Genomic DNA, 14,937 nt, shown 5'->3' on the forward strand with positions numbered 1-14,937 from the left:
CTTGATGCCTAGTATTAATGTGATTAGTTGGGGGAGTGTCTCCATTGTTAATTATGTCTCTAATATGCTTTCCTATCCTTTTCCAAAATTCTCTCTTTGCCATATTCGAGTTGACATTCACACGTCGCTTTGTAAGCAATACCTTTTGTAAGGCAATTGACAAAAGTGTCTGATTTCATAGGTGGTACGTACCCGTGACATTTCCTAGAAATTGTTTAAACTGCAAGTAAAATTGACCGATGCTTCTGGAGAATCGTCCTGATTTGACCCGACTGGTTTGAGAAATGAAACACAAAGATATTCCTTGTGAGGCAAAATTCACAAGGAATATCTTTGTGTTTGACAGCGAGCACTTCCACCAGCTCAGGGGCACTGCAATGGGGAGCCCGTGTGTTCCCTCGTATGCTAATATGCAACATATATTTGATCACATGTGATATACCTGGTTAAGCTTTTCATCACACATAAACTTCTTTTTTTTTTTTATCATGATTGATGTGTGAGCCTGGCTACTGAGTATTTACTAAGAACAAATTATTCTGGGCCATTGCCCACAGATCAAACATATGCACTGACTATTTTGTTACTCATGATACTTTCAGTACTGTGTGTATGATATTGACCAATTTCTTCTGACATATTCGGACTAAAAAAAAGTGTGAGGAAGCAACACCCGCGAAACGCGCGTTGGTGTGTCAGGACTGGAACAGTGCCGCATCCATAACAGTGGGTATTCACACTTTTTTTTATATTGAAATCTTTTCACTGTGGTTACTCAACTGCCTATCTTTATGTAGCATATGTGATATACCTGGTAAAGCTTTTCATCCCACATAAACTTCTTCCAATTTCTTCTGACATATTCGCACTATTAATATGCGATAGGCACTTTGTTCTTTGACTAAGTTGTGTAATATAAAAATTCCCTAGTCATTTATACAGTGTTTCCAGCCCTATCTGGGTTTCTGTCATTGATTACTTGTCTTGTCTGGCCCACTACTAGTATTTGTTTTTAATGTGAATTTTTCAATACATTTTTTTTTTTTTTAAGTAGCATGGACTCATGTTTCTCCGTTCTTCCATCTATTTTGGTAGAGCAGGGTGAAACTGGCATGAAAAAAAAACTAAAGAAAATGTAGCAACATTTTTGCAGAATAAGTTTGCGATTGTTCAAAGCAGTTTATGCAAAAATTCTTGGGTAATCACTTTGATAATTGGGGCTACAGTTTCCCTTTCTTGGCGATCCAGTGGTTTAGTTGCACACCGGTAATTTAGAATTATTTCCCTAGTGGTATAGTGTTTGGTGTGTTGTCTATAAGCAGTGGATATAAAAAGTCTACACACCCCTGTCAGGTTTTTGGCATGTAAAGAAAATCCTACCAAGAAGAAACATTTCAGAACTTTTTTCACCTTAATCTATCAGCACGGCACATCTAGAATTAGCATATTTGCCCTCTCTTCCTTGCAGTAGCTCCACATCTGTCAGATTGCGAGGGCATCTCCTGTGTACAGCGCCTTCTTCAGGATATAGATTGTCACTTGGATTCAGATCTGAGCTCGGCTTGGGTCATTCCAAAACTTTGATCTTCTTTTTACTTCGCCATTATTTTGCTAATAATCCCAGTTCCAGCCGCTGACAAACAATCCCAAAGCACAATGCTGCCTCCACCATGCCTCACTGTGGGGATAGTGTTCTATTGGTGATGCGTAATTCTGGCTTTGTACCAAACATACTTTTTGGAATTATGTCCAAAAAGTTCACCCTTGGTCTCCTCAGACCGTAACACATTTTTCCATTTGTTTTTAGCATAGTTTATGGAGGTTTTGGCAAAACCTGCTGTAAAAGCTTTAATATATGAGGACCTTTATTTGTGCAACACGTTGAATAGCGTAAGATTTAAGTTGTCAAAAATCAAAGCAGAATTGCTATTTTTTTTTTTTTTTTAATTTCTCTCCGTAAAGAGTTAGTGAAAGTTTGGTAATAATATGTAAAATTGTGCCACTGACAACTACAACTGATCCCGCAAAAAAAAAACAAGGCTAACGTGGACAAAAAAAAATCACATAATATTACGGCTCCTGGAATGCGACAATGAAAAAAAACAAAAAGATAAAAAAGTTTTTAGTGATTAAATGCTCTGAGCATAGAGAGAAGTGGATGAGAATCCATTCGGTATGTGACCAAAAGTGTGCAAATCTCATACTTGAGGCCATTTGACCGCTCACTCAGGCTAGGAATACATGTGACTCGTGACAGTGTCTTATCTTGTTCATCTATTGGTTTAGTGACCTGTCCCTGGTAATCTAGTGATTTAGCGTCCAGTCCCTGGAGATCTGGTGGTTCAGTCCTGTCCTTTATGATCTAGTCGTTCAGTCTCCTGTCCCTGGATCTAGTGGCTTAATGTTTTGTCTGTGGCCAACTAGTAGTTCAGTTTCCTGTCCCTGGTGTCCTAGTAGTTTAGCATCCTGACCTTGGTGATATAATGGTTGTGTCCTGACTCTGGCGATCTTGTGGTTTAATGTTTTGTCCCTGGCCAACTTATAGTTGTGTCCTGAACTTGGCGATCTAGTGGTTCAGTGTCCCTTCCCTGGTGTCCTAGTGGTTTAGCATCCTGACAATGTGATAGTTTATGGTGTTTCAGGGGATCCACTGTTCCAGGTGATCCACTGATTTAGTGTTCTCCCGTCTGTTCCTTGCCCTTTTCTTGAGAATATAGGGACTTAGAAGCCAATTCTCGATTCTTGGTCACAGTTCTGTAATGTCCTGGTGAACCAGTGATTTAATGTCTATCTGCAGATTAAATAAATGTTTTTTTTCCTTTTCATGGATTTGTCTGATTATACTACAGTCGTTAAAGAAATAAAAACATTACATATGGGCGATCATATATTTATCACCAATTCTGTGGATTGATGATATCCATGTATAGAATTTATGGGACAACCGCTTCTTTCAAAACCTAAAATGAATTAACCTGTTCTGTAAAATGCCATAACGAATAAATAAAAAATCAAAACTTCAGAATTGCAGGTTTTTTTTTTTATGCAACAAACTTAGGCAAAAAAAATACAATATGAATTAGTCCTATTTATCCCAATATATTATCAGTAAAAACTTCAGCTCACCACAAAAAAAAACAAGCCCTCTCCCTCAATGGAAAAAATAAAAGGTTACGGTTCTCAGAATATTACGACTGAAACCAATTATTTTTTATCACTTTATTATAAAAAAAATCTATACACATTCGGTATTGCTGTAATCATACTGACCTGAAAAATCATGTTTTTAGGTAATTTTTTACCACACAATTAACACCGTAAAAACAAAACTAAGAAATCTTTGACAGTGTTATATATATTTTTTTCACTATTTCATCCCACTTGGATTTTTTTTCCCGTTTTTTTCAGTACATACTTGTAGTACAGTATAATAAAATGAATGGTGTCATTCAAAACTCCAACTTGTTCTCCAAAAAAATTCAAAGGAAAAATAAAAAGAAAGTTCTGGTTCTTGGAAGAAGGAGAGGAAGAAACAAAAGTGCAAAAATGAAAAAAAAAAAAAAATCGCCAAGGTGTTAAAACAAAAAAACAGTCCAATGATTTTCTAGGACAGTCCAAGATATATAGGACTCCATAAAAATCAGACTTAAAAGTGTTTTACAACAAAAATTGTATCTGCCAGGTCAAGCCAATTTTTGAGCTTGATCCTAAGACTGGCTGATTGAGAAGTCACCAAAAATTGCCTAAACATCCCATGTCAAGTATGAAGTACGGGGTCATTACTTTGTTCTACAGTGGTCTTGCTGAAGTCTTGTTGACCAAAGTGGGCCAGGATAGATGGTACACCTGTGCCAAGGTCCACCTAAATACCTCTTGGGTTCCTATTCTGTTCATCTTCATTGTGGATAATTAGGGGGTCTAATTTCCATAGAAGAATGGAGTGTAATCGTATTAGTTCTATCTTTCAGGGCGATTATGTCTGGTTGGACCTCAAGACGGGTCGAGAGTTTGATGTTCCGGTTGGAGCCGTGGTTAAGCTGTGTGACTCCGGTCAAATCCAGGTCTTGGATGATGAAGGAAATGTAAGTGGTAACCACAGTTAACATTGAATTTTCCCCATAATTATTGTATCCCGGAAGCTGAGACTTAAAGAGTTGCAGGGGCGGACACAGACTGTAGTGGGCCCCTGTGCAAGAAATTTTTGGGCCCCCCCCCCCTGCCCTTCATAGGGCAACAAAGTTATGTAAACATAACCCCCCCATGTACATCTCTCATCCCCCCCGTGCATCTCTCACCCCCCCCATGTGCATCTCTCACCCCCCCCCGGGCATCTCATCCCCCCATGTGCATCTCATCCCCCCCCCATGTGCAGCTCTCATCCCCCCCATGTGCAGCTCTCATCCCCCCCCGTGCATCTCACCCCCCCCCCCGTGCATCTCTCACCCCCCCCCGGGCATCTCATCCCCCCATGTGCATCTCATCCCCCCCCCATGTGCAGCTCTCATCCCCCCCATGTGCAGCTCTCATCCCCCCCCGTGCATCTCACCCCCCCCCGTGCATCTCTCACCCCCCCCCCCGGGCATCTCATCCCCCCATGTGCATCTCATCCCCCCCGTGCATCTCTGATTCCCCCCACTCCTAGTTAATTAATTGTATTTAAAAAAAAATAAAACTTGTTATACTTGCCCCCATGCAATCCCTGCAGAATCCTGGCGCTCGTCCACGTCGCTGCCACCAGGTTCTCCATGTGACGGTGACGCGCCCCCTGGGCCGTGGGGTACCCGGAGCCGGGCTGGTAGATGCTGGGGGTTGTAGTCACCGTGGCTGTGACCCGGTCCGTGACCCAGGGCAGTCAAACCAGGGTAGTCTATGGGTGTCTGTTATATATAGTCCGACTACGCCACCTGTGGAATGCGGTTACTGGGAACCGCCGCTGCGGAGCAGTCCTCTGAAGCTGGTGGTATGTGCAGCAAGGTAGTGTAACTCCCCACAGGAAGAGTGGAGCTTCAGGGCAGCGTGTATGGATGATGGTGGTTATGGTGCAGGTAGTCAGTAATGACACGGAGTCAGATACTGCAGTCCCAGGTCTTTTACTCACAATTGTAGCAGTTCCAGATACAGGGCCAGTGTAGGGGCCCACGGCGTCCTGTGCTCACGTAGTGAGGGGCTCGGTCGACCCTCAGGTAACTCCGGAGCATATTACAGGACCCCCTTCTGTGTGTCCTCTCTCTGGCCTGCTCCCTGCACCTCACACCCAGCAGCACTTCTATCCGGTGTCCTCGGGCCTTGGCGGGCGACGTGTGTTCCGTCCCCTGGGTCCTATGCGGCTACCTTCTTAGTGTACTGGTGTGGACTTGTGACCTACAGTACTTGAAATGCTGCAGCCTCCAGTTTCCTAGTTGAGCCTTGTAGCTCTGTGCTAGTTGAGGGACCGGTTCCCCTTTTCTGGCCTGACCCCCCTACCTCCTAGTAGCGGCGGGCGTATGGGTGGCTTGCTGCACGGCCCGTACCCCTGGGGTCCCTTCTGCTCCTGGAGCCTTCCTGCTCCCTCTTCTCTCTTCTCCTTCCAGGCTCAGGCCTCCTGACTAGGCCCGCCTGTGGAGCAGAGCTCATGCAGAACCTCTGCTCCTGTCTCTTCTCCTCAGACTGTCTGACTGGAACTCCACACTCAGCTAAGATGGTTTCCCCCTTTTATACTCCTACTCCAGTGCTTCCAGGATCTACGTCCTCCACCCATCCACTACATAGTTCCCACTCTCTAAGTGGTTCCTTCCCACTCCAGCCAGGGATCAGGGACTGTGCTCTCCCATAGGAGCAATCTCGCCCTGTCCCTTGGAAATGTGGTGTAGTGGATGTAGTGTTAGGGTCCTGAGCCATACTCCTTCCTTACCTGAGAGCGAGATACCACACCTCTGGGTGAGATGCAATAACTCTGTGGCGACCGAACCCTCAGGGGCGCCACAACGGCGCCGTCACATGACCGTAAGTCAGGGGAATCATGAAGGCGCTGCCGCAGCAGCGCTGCACTGCTACACAGAGGAAAGCAGCGCTGAGATGTCCCGGCGCTTAGCGCTCAGCATGGGGCCGGAGGCCCAGGGCCGGCTCCAGGTTTTTTGTGGGCGCCGGGCAAAAAAGTCTCAGTGGGCCCCGGGCGAAAGAGTCTGAGTGGGCCCCTTTAACACATACCACGATTCATGTTGCACAGATACCGAAGAGAAATATATATATAGTACAATGCAAAGATTTCACTTCTTACATTACATGAGTGATATCTATTGTAAATTCCACAATAGCTCAGAAACCAGCGAATCGCTCCACACAGTATACTGGCCCCCATAAAATGCTCCATACAGGAGACTGGCCCCCATAAAATGCTCCATACAGAATACTGGCCCCCATAAAATGCTCCATACAGGATACTGGTCCCCATATAACGCTCCATACAGGATACTGCCCCCCATATAACTCTCCATACAGAACACTGGCTCCCATATAACGCTCCATACAGGATACTGGCCCCCATATAATGCTCCATACAGAATACTGGCCCCCATATAACGCTCCACACAGAATACTGGCCCCCATATAACGCTCCATGCGGAATACTGGCCCCCATATAACGCTCCATACAGGATACTGGCCCCCATATAACGCTCCATACAGAATAATGGCCCCCATATAACGCTCCATGCAGGATACTGGCCCCCATATAACGCTCCATGCAGGATACTGGCCCCCATATAACGCTCCATGCAGGCTGTTCCCCCCACATAATGCCCCACGCAGGCTGTTCCCCCCCACATAATGCCCCACGCAGGCTGTTCCCCCCCACATAATGCCCCACGCAGGCTGTTCCCCCCACATAATGCCCCATGCAGGCTGACCCCCCCCATATAGGATGTCACCCCCCCTTATAATGCCCCATGCAGGATGTCACCCCCCCTCCCTTATAATGCCCCATGCAGGATGTCACACACACCCCCCTCCCTTATAATGCCCCATGCAGGATGTCACACACACCCTTATAATGTCCCATGCAGGATGTCACACACCCCCACCTCACCCCCCTCCCTTATACTGCCACAGGCCTCCATACAATAAAAAAAAAAAATCAAATACTCACCTCACGTCTCACCTGCTGCCGCTGCTCCGGACTCCAGCGTCGCCGGCCTCATCCCGTTCTGCGCTGTGACAGCTCAGGAGAGAGCGTGGTGTAAAGACGTCACTGCGCCCTCTAACCTGAGACGTCACAGTGCAGCAGCCGCGGAGGATGCAGGAGCTGCTGCGGAGGCACGGGGAGGGGTAAGTATTGTGCCGGGTGCCGGGGCCCTGAGCAAGCGGGGGGAGCGGGCGCTGACACCGCTCTCCTCTGCTCATGGGTTCCTTAGTGCGCGGGGTGCCCGACGGTGAGGGCCCCCTCCCGCCTGCTCAGGGCCCCGGCATTTGCCCGGGTGTGCCAGGTGCTGATGCCGGCCCTGCGGGGGCCCCATGAGGAGACGCACAAGAGGGGGGCCCCACCGGAGCTCCGAGGGGGCCCCGACCGGCCGGGCCCCATACTGGAGTCAGGACAGTCATGCCCTGATGGCGGCCCTGCTGGAGGCTGGAGGGGCCCCCTCTCCCTCGGGGCCCCCGTTCAATGAACGGGCTGCACGGGCGGTAGGTCCACCCCTGAAGAGTTGTTTGTAAGGGCTTCTCGCCGTAGAGCTGCCTTAGCTGTCCCAATGCTGCCTGGGATCTGGAGGGTAGACTCTGGTCAGGGCTATCTCTAGGGTTTGGCAGCCATTAACCCCTTTATTACCCTAGGCCTCCAAAAAAATGAGCATGAAACCTTATCTTAGACCACCAGGAATATGGACAATAAACCCTCCTCTAGACTACCAGAGAAGTAGGGATTCTCCACTCCATGACCCTAGGCTACCAGAAAAGAAAGTATGATTCACTCTACTTCCCTAGACCACTAGGAAAGCAGGTATAAATGACCCTAGTCTACGTGGGAATCTCTTTGCTACCCTAGATCACAAATCTCTCCACTACTCCAGATAAATGGGGAAGCAGACGTGAATCCCTCCAAGAAAATTAGGGGAGTAGTTAAGAATCTCTTCACTACCCTAGATCACTAGGAAACATGGTCAAAAATAACTACACTACCCTATACTACCAGGAAAGCAAATGTTCAAGCTTCTTTGACCCTAGGCTACCAGGGAAGCAGGCATGGGTCCTTCCAGTACCCTAAACCACTACAGAAGCAGGTATGACTTACCCTACTACCCTCGATCATCAGGAAAAAGAGAGAAAAATGTCTCCACTACCCTAGACAACCATGGAAACAGGCATGAGTCCTTTCACTTTCCTAAACCAGAAGGGCAGCAAACATGAATCTCTCCACTGTAGTAGACCACTAGGGAAACAACCATAAATCCTTCTGCTTTGCTAAACCTCATGGAAAGGTATGAGTCGTTCCACTTCCCTAGACCACTAGGGAAGCAAACATGAGTTATTGTACCTTCCTAGACCATAATGGAAGCAGACAAGATGCCTTTAACTTTCTTAGGCTACCAGGGAAGCAAGCATGAGTCCTTCCACTTCCCTAAACCACAAAGGAGGCAGTCATGAATCTGTCCACTGTCCTAGACCACCAGGGAAGTAGGCGTCAATCCCTCCACTACCCATGACTACCAGGAAAGACCATATGGGTTCTTCCTTTTTGCGTAGACCAAAAGGGAAACAGGCATGAGTTTCTTCACTACTCTAGATCACCAGTGAAGCAAAGATGAATCCCTACACTACCCTAAACCACCAAGGAAGCAGGTATGAATCTCTTCACTACCCTAGGCCACAAGAGAAGCAGGCATAAAACTTTCTACTGCTTACTGAATACAACTTGGGAAGCAAACATGAATCCCTTATCCCTAGACCACCAGAAAAGCAAGCATAAATATTTCTAATACTCCAGACCACTATAAAGGCAAGTATAAATACTACTACTACTCTAGACCATCAGGTAGGCAGGTATGAACCTTTCTACTACCCTAGACAACCAGGGAAGCAAACATGAATCTCTCCACTACCCTACCACCAGGGAAGCAGGCAGAAATCCTTCCCAACCCAGACCACCAGGGAAACAGACATTTTGGCATTTTAAGCTCTGTAAGTAAACTATCTAGTTGTATAAATATGTACAATGGGGAGGGGGACTTTTTTCTACCATGTTAATTTTCCAGAGGGGCCACATGAGAGACCATGACTGTTGTGGAGGCCGAGCCAATAGGCTGAAATTAATTCTGCTCAATATTAACATTAATTCTAATTATTTATTTTAATATTAATTGTATCAGTTAATATTGAGCAGAATTTAGTATGCTGACATCCCCCTATATACTATATGAGCCCGCACACAGCCCCCCTATACACCCTAAGAGCCCACACACAGCCCCCCTATATACTGTAAGAGCCCACACATGGCCCCCTATATACAGTATGAGCCCAACATTGCTTCTTATATTCAGTATGAGCCACCACGTAGCCTCTTATATTCAGTATGAGCCACCACGTAGCCTCCTACATTTAGTATGAGCCCCCAAATAGCCTCCAATATACAGTATGAGCCCCTACATAGCCTCCAATATACAGTATGAGACCCCACATAGCCTCCTATATACAGTATAAGACCCCACATAGCCTCCTATACACAATATGAGACCCCACATAGCCTCCCTATATAAAGTGTGAGCTCCACATAGCCTCCATATATACAGTATGTGCCTCACATATCCTCTATATATACAGTATGAGCCCCACATAGCCTCCATATATAGTATGAGACCCAAAACACCTCCTATATAGTGTATGAGACCCCACATAGCCTCCCTATATACAGTGTGAGCCCCACATAGCCTCCCTATATAAAGTGAGCAGAAAAGAGGAAGCCATAAGTGTTTCAAACACCCCAAAATACAACATGATTTACACACAATATGATGACTAAATATATTCAAAAAAACACATTGTATGAGTTCCATATAATATCAGACATAACATGGGCAGGTGAGGCAATAGAGGGTAGATAGAGACACAGTTGGTGTCAGATTTTAACCAAACCTACAACTCATAAGGTCACATAGCTTATCCAATACAATTCATTGGTAACAACAAGATGTGTGTTGATAAAGTCGCAGTAACATTAATCATATGATCTAACATACATAAGATCAGTACTAATGGCCATAAGTCATACACAACAACACAATAGTGCAAATATCACATGGATTAAGCTAGATATGACATACTTAGTGAGAGGCTGGAGATAACCAACAGTGTCAGGGGAGGCCCCGACGCGTGTTTCCGTACTTCCTCAGGGGGCGGTGGTGGAGTGTGTGTGGATACAAGGCCTCTTATATATGCAAACCAAGGAGGGAAGAGTGGGCACTGACCAATGATGGCGCATAGCGCCGCGCACCCCCGGACATTGGTGACAGCGGCGCGGTCTCAGGCCGCGTCCCGGAAGAGGGGAACTCCCCCATTGACGTCACATGTTCCGGAGCACCGCCCATCAGAGGCCGCGTCACAGTCACATGACCGCGACACCCGGCGCATGCGCACAAGGTCAGCCCACATAAACGCAGAAGGTGATAAAAAGTGGCGATCACAAAAATACAGGGGACAAATATGGGAAAGAACAGGAGGTTGCTCCCACATGGGAAAGTGAATACCGCACCTGTTTATAAATGTAGCCCAATGCCACCCCGCATATAATGTACAATTTAAACACCATACATGGCACACAGCAGATCATATTGCAAAAAGTGTCCATAATATGGATTGGTGTCAATATCCATCGTGCCATTCGTTCATTTTGGGAGAGAGTTGGGTTACATTTAAGTCCATCTATAGTATCTGTCCTGAAATGGCAAAATTCCCTTCCCACTGCAGTTCAGAAGAGGTTCCACATATAAGAAGAGGCCAGGGGAAATAAGTGAACTAAAAAGGGAATAAAAAGATAACAAATGCACACAATTAAAAGAGGTATGGGGCAGAATAACAAAGATATACCAGTGAAAACATTGATTGTTCACACTTTACACAGTATACGAGGGAAGTCACCCGAAGGTCAAAGCATCCAGAGAAGACAATTTACAGTAGTCATAGTGTAGGCCATCATAAAGAGAAGTCGATCAGCAACAAACAGCCTGATCCATGTGTTTTTTAAAAAACCATATCAGACAAAAACACATGGATCAGGCTGTTTGTTGCTGATCGACTTCTCTTTTTATTCCCTTTTGTCATTTCTAAAATGAACGAATGACACGATGAATATGGACACCAATCCATATTATGGACACTTTTTGCAATATGATCTGCTGTGTGCCATGTATGGTGTTTAAATTGTACATTATATGCGGGGTGGCATTGGGCTACATTTATAAACAGGTGCGGTATTCACTTTCCCATGTGGGAGCAACCTCCTGTTCTTTCCCATATTTGTCCCCTGTATTTTTGTGATCGCCACTTTTTATCACCTTCTGCGTTTATGTGGGCTGACCTTGTGCGCATGCGCCGGGTGTCGCGGTCATGTGACTGTGACGCGGCCTCTGATGGGCGGTGCTCCGGAACATGTGACGTCAATGGGGGAGTTCCCCTCTTCTGGGACGCCGCCTGAGACCGCGCCGCTGTCACCAATGTCCGGGGGTGCGCGGCGCTATGCGCCATCATTGGTCAGTGCCCACTCTTCCCTCCTTGGTTTGCATATATAAGAGGCCTTGTATCCACACACACTCCACCACCGCCCCCTGAGGAAGTACGGAAACACGCGTCGGGGCCTCCCCTGACACTGTTGGTTATCTCCAGCCTCTCACTAAGTATGTCATATCTAGCTTAATCCATGTGATATTTGCACTATTGTGTTGTTGTGTATGACTTATGGCCGTTGGTACTGATCTTATGTATGTTAGATCATATGATTAATGTTACTGTGACTTTATCAACACACATCTTGTTGTTACCAATGAATTGTATTGGATAAGCTATGTGACCTTATGAGTTTGGTTAAAATCCTCCACCAATGTATTCACCGCTGTCTGTATCCTGAGGATGCAGATAGCGGTGACAGCAGGCAGTGGATGGACGGCGGGTGGGTGAGGGCATGGTGCGGCCCATGGGCTAAGCAGTGTGAAATGGATCTGACCTTCAGGGCTGCCATTTTGTTAGTAACCACAGTGTGCCTTGTATGACATTGACAGCACAGGAATGATCCTCTAATCCTATGGTTCGCAAGAAGAAAGCCCCTTTAAAAGACCCTGTTATCAAGGAATGTCTATTATATTGATCCGTTTCAATTACAGGAACACTGGATATCTCCGCAAAATGCAACAAACATTAAACCGATGCACCCAACATCCATCCATGGAGTGGAGGACATGATCCGCCTGGGGGATCTCAATGAGGCCGGGATCCTGCGTAATCTACTCATTCGATACCGGGAGCATCTCATATATGTGAGTCGTCTGCTTGATATATTGCTACCGCTCAATTTTTTAGGATTTGAAGGAAGCTGTGATTTAGCAATTAGGAAGGGGACACAATATTAGTGATTGGTGCTCCCCAAATCCTATGCTGCAACAGATCTCATGTCTAGGAGAAGAGCGAGGGTGGAGGAAGCGTGTAGCTTGCAGTCATCTTTGTTCTTTTACCGAAAAGAACCTGAAAATGAACACCCACCAATACTCTAGTCACCCGAGCTCAATTTTACTAAAACAAAGCTCCAAATCCTCTGCCGTAACATAGTTCTATGATAACATTCTGATTGACTGAAGTCGCCACTAGGGGGAGCAATGGAGCGTACTAAATACAATTTATGCATTGAATTCAATAATAAAACTGTATGCAGTAAGCTCACCCTAGTGGTGTCTGCAGGGTGCAAGATTTTATCATGCATTTATTTTCATGCAGGGGATTTGGAGCTCTGTATTAGAAAACGGGAGCTCCATATCCTAAAAACTTCATGTGATCATATCCCAGCCTAGAAGTGAGAACTATATAAATAAAATAACATTGTACATAGGGTTCTTTACTTGCCTACTAAGTGATGACTATTGACTAATGCTCCACTCGCACCCAGAGCTGCATCTAGAATTTTCCCGTTTTCCTAGTGGCTTTTCTGCACAGAACCGGTCACACCTCACTTCTGCCCCCTGCTGGATTATATTTCTAACAGTCCATTACTGGAGATCACTTGCTGTATTTTTTGGCCTGGATGTCATATTCCAAGACGCAAATGACGCGCCCCTGGGCCTGCTGTGTCGCGCAGCGTCTCGCGCACGGGGGCTTACCCGGAACCGGATCAGATGAGGGTTGTAGTCTCCGAGTGGCGGGGACCCGGTCCGTGCCCAGGGAGTCAAACTCAGTGTGTGGCAGTCTTGATAGGTGTTATTTGAGTGTCGACTACGCCACCCGTTGATTTGCAGCTATGGAGCTGCCGCTGCAGGGCAGACCGCTGAGGCCGGTGTAGAATTGTGCAGCGTGATAGTATAACCCCCAATGGGAGGGGTATGGCCTCAGGGCAGCCGACGTGGAAGATGGGGGTAGCAGGAACCACTCAGAGACGGTGCGGTGTAATTCAGGGTCTTTACTGGTAACAACGATAGACCCTCCCGGAGTACTTGCTAGCGAACGGGGCCTGGTCAGTCCTTGAGCAGATGGGATCTCCCCTGGCCAGGCGGAGTTGTAGGCCTCCCAAACTGACTGTACTCTTCTGGCTACCTTGCTAGAAGCGGATATAAGTAGCCCACGTCCCTGAGTGTGCCGTGTGGTGCTCACCCGTATGGCCGGTGACTCGGGGCCTTCTAATGGCTTCCGCTCCACGATGGCGGTGCTGGTCCCACGCGTGTGACCTTGCCTTCGGGTTTCTGGGCCTGAGGACCTGAAATCCCCTGCCGGTCGGCTTCTGCTGCTGGGTAAGAGTTAGTCCCCACAGCCTCGGACGCCGGGTCCGGTAAGAAAGCTTCTCAGTCAGGGCGAGCTCTGCAGCTGCCAGCCCCTGACTCGTAGTAGTATTGCTCCCACTGAGCTTCTGCTGTTTCTTCCTATGACTGTTTCTCGTCTCTACTCTCCTTGACTCCTAACCCTGCCTCAGCCCCGGGTTTATATAGGGGAAGTTCTTCCCCTCCCAGGACTGGGCAGGAGGTGTGGCATGCACAGGATCCCTGACCAAAGGACCTCCCACCTGCTCTCAGACATAACATTACATTACTGTGGAAACCAGACCCCTTGGGTGCCACATTCCCCCCTAGTGAAATTTAGTACTCCGGGACTAAACATATTTTAGAAAAACATAACAAGATATAACAACAATAATAGTACAATAAGAAGAAACACATAAAGGTGGTCACGGCATGTCCGTAACCGGGTGCAGTCTTTGAAGAAAAGCAAGGTGTCCATTTCACCAAAACAGGGAGACGTAACCAGGTAGGGGTTTGTCCTGCCCCGAGTCCTTAACAGTCTTTAGTCCGTCCTGGGTTACGCTCCAACTATGTACAAAGGATTCCCGGTAAATCCACCAAGGACTCCTACAAATAACTAGAAACACAAAATTATACACAAGCAACAATACACAGGTAAACATAAATAAAACAATTTATACACTTCAAATCCTCCAACGTGCGGGTAACTGGCCTCTAGTGGCCCTAGTGGACCTACGGAGCTGACTGTCTAGCCCTGAACTACAGGGTGTAGGAGCTGTCAAGGGTAAACTGGGCAGCTGTCTACCGGCTCTTTGGCTCACTAGGGATATGGCAGGCTCACTGCAAGCAGAGGGTTGATCCTCCTGGTCTGCGGGTGTGGGGTCTTCTGCTTCCTGGACCGGCTGTTCTTCCAGCTCTACCTGTTGCTCCGTAGGTGCTTGGGATGCTGGTTGGAGGAAGGTGAGTACGGGTACCACAACTG

The 14,937-nt window shown here is 46.9% G+C and overlaps 1 protein-coding gene across 5 annotated transcripts in view; it reads left to right on the forward strand.

Moving 5' to 3' along the window:
• MYO7A (myosin VIIA) overlaps positions 1-14,937 on the forward strand; it is a 454,077-nt gene that overhangs the window by 122,347 nt on the left and 316,793 nt on the right. For all 5 annotated transcript variants that reach the window (XM_073661638.1, XM_073661622.1, XM_073661633.1 and 2 more), the window contains 2 exons: positions 3,969-4,082; positions 12,339-12,491. In XM_073661638.1, the coding sequence (XP_073517739.1) occupies positions 3,969-4,082; positions 12,339-12,491 (267 nt within the window). The remainder of the gene's footprint in view (positions 1-3,968; positions 4,083-12,338; positions 12,492-14,937) is intronic.

This window comes from Phyllobates terribilis, unplaced genomic scaffold (genome assembly GCF_046119375.1).
Source record: "Phyllobates terribilis strain yellow unplaced genomic scaffold, ASM4611937v1 Scaffold_2__4_contigs__length_985480577, whole genome shotgun sequence".
Classification (NCBI taxonomy): domain Eukaryota; kingdom Metazoa; phylum Chordata; class Amphibia; order Anura; family Dendrobatidae; genus Phyllobates; species Phyllobates terribilis.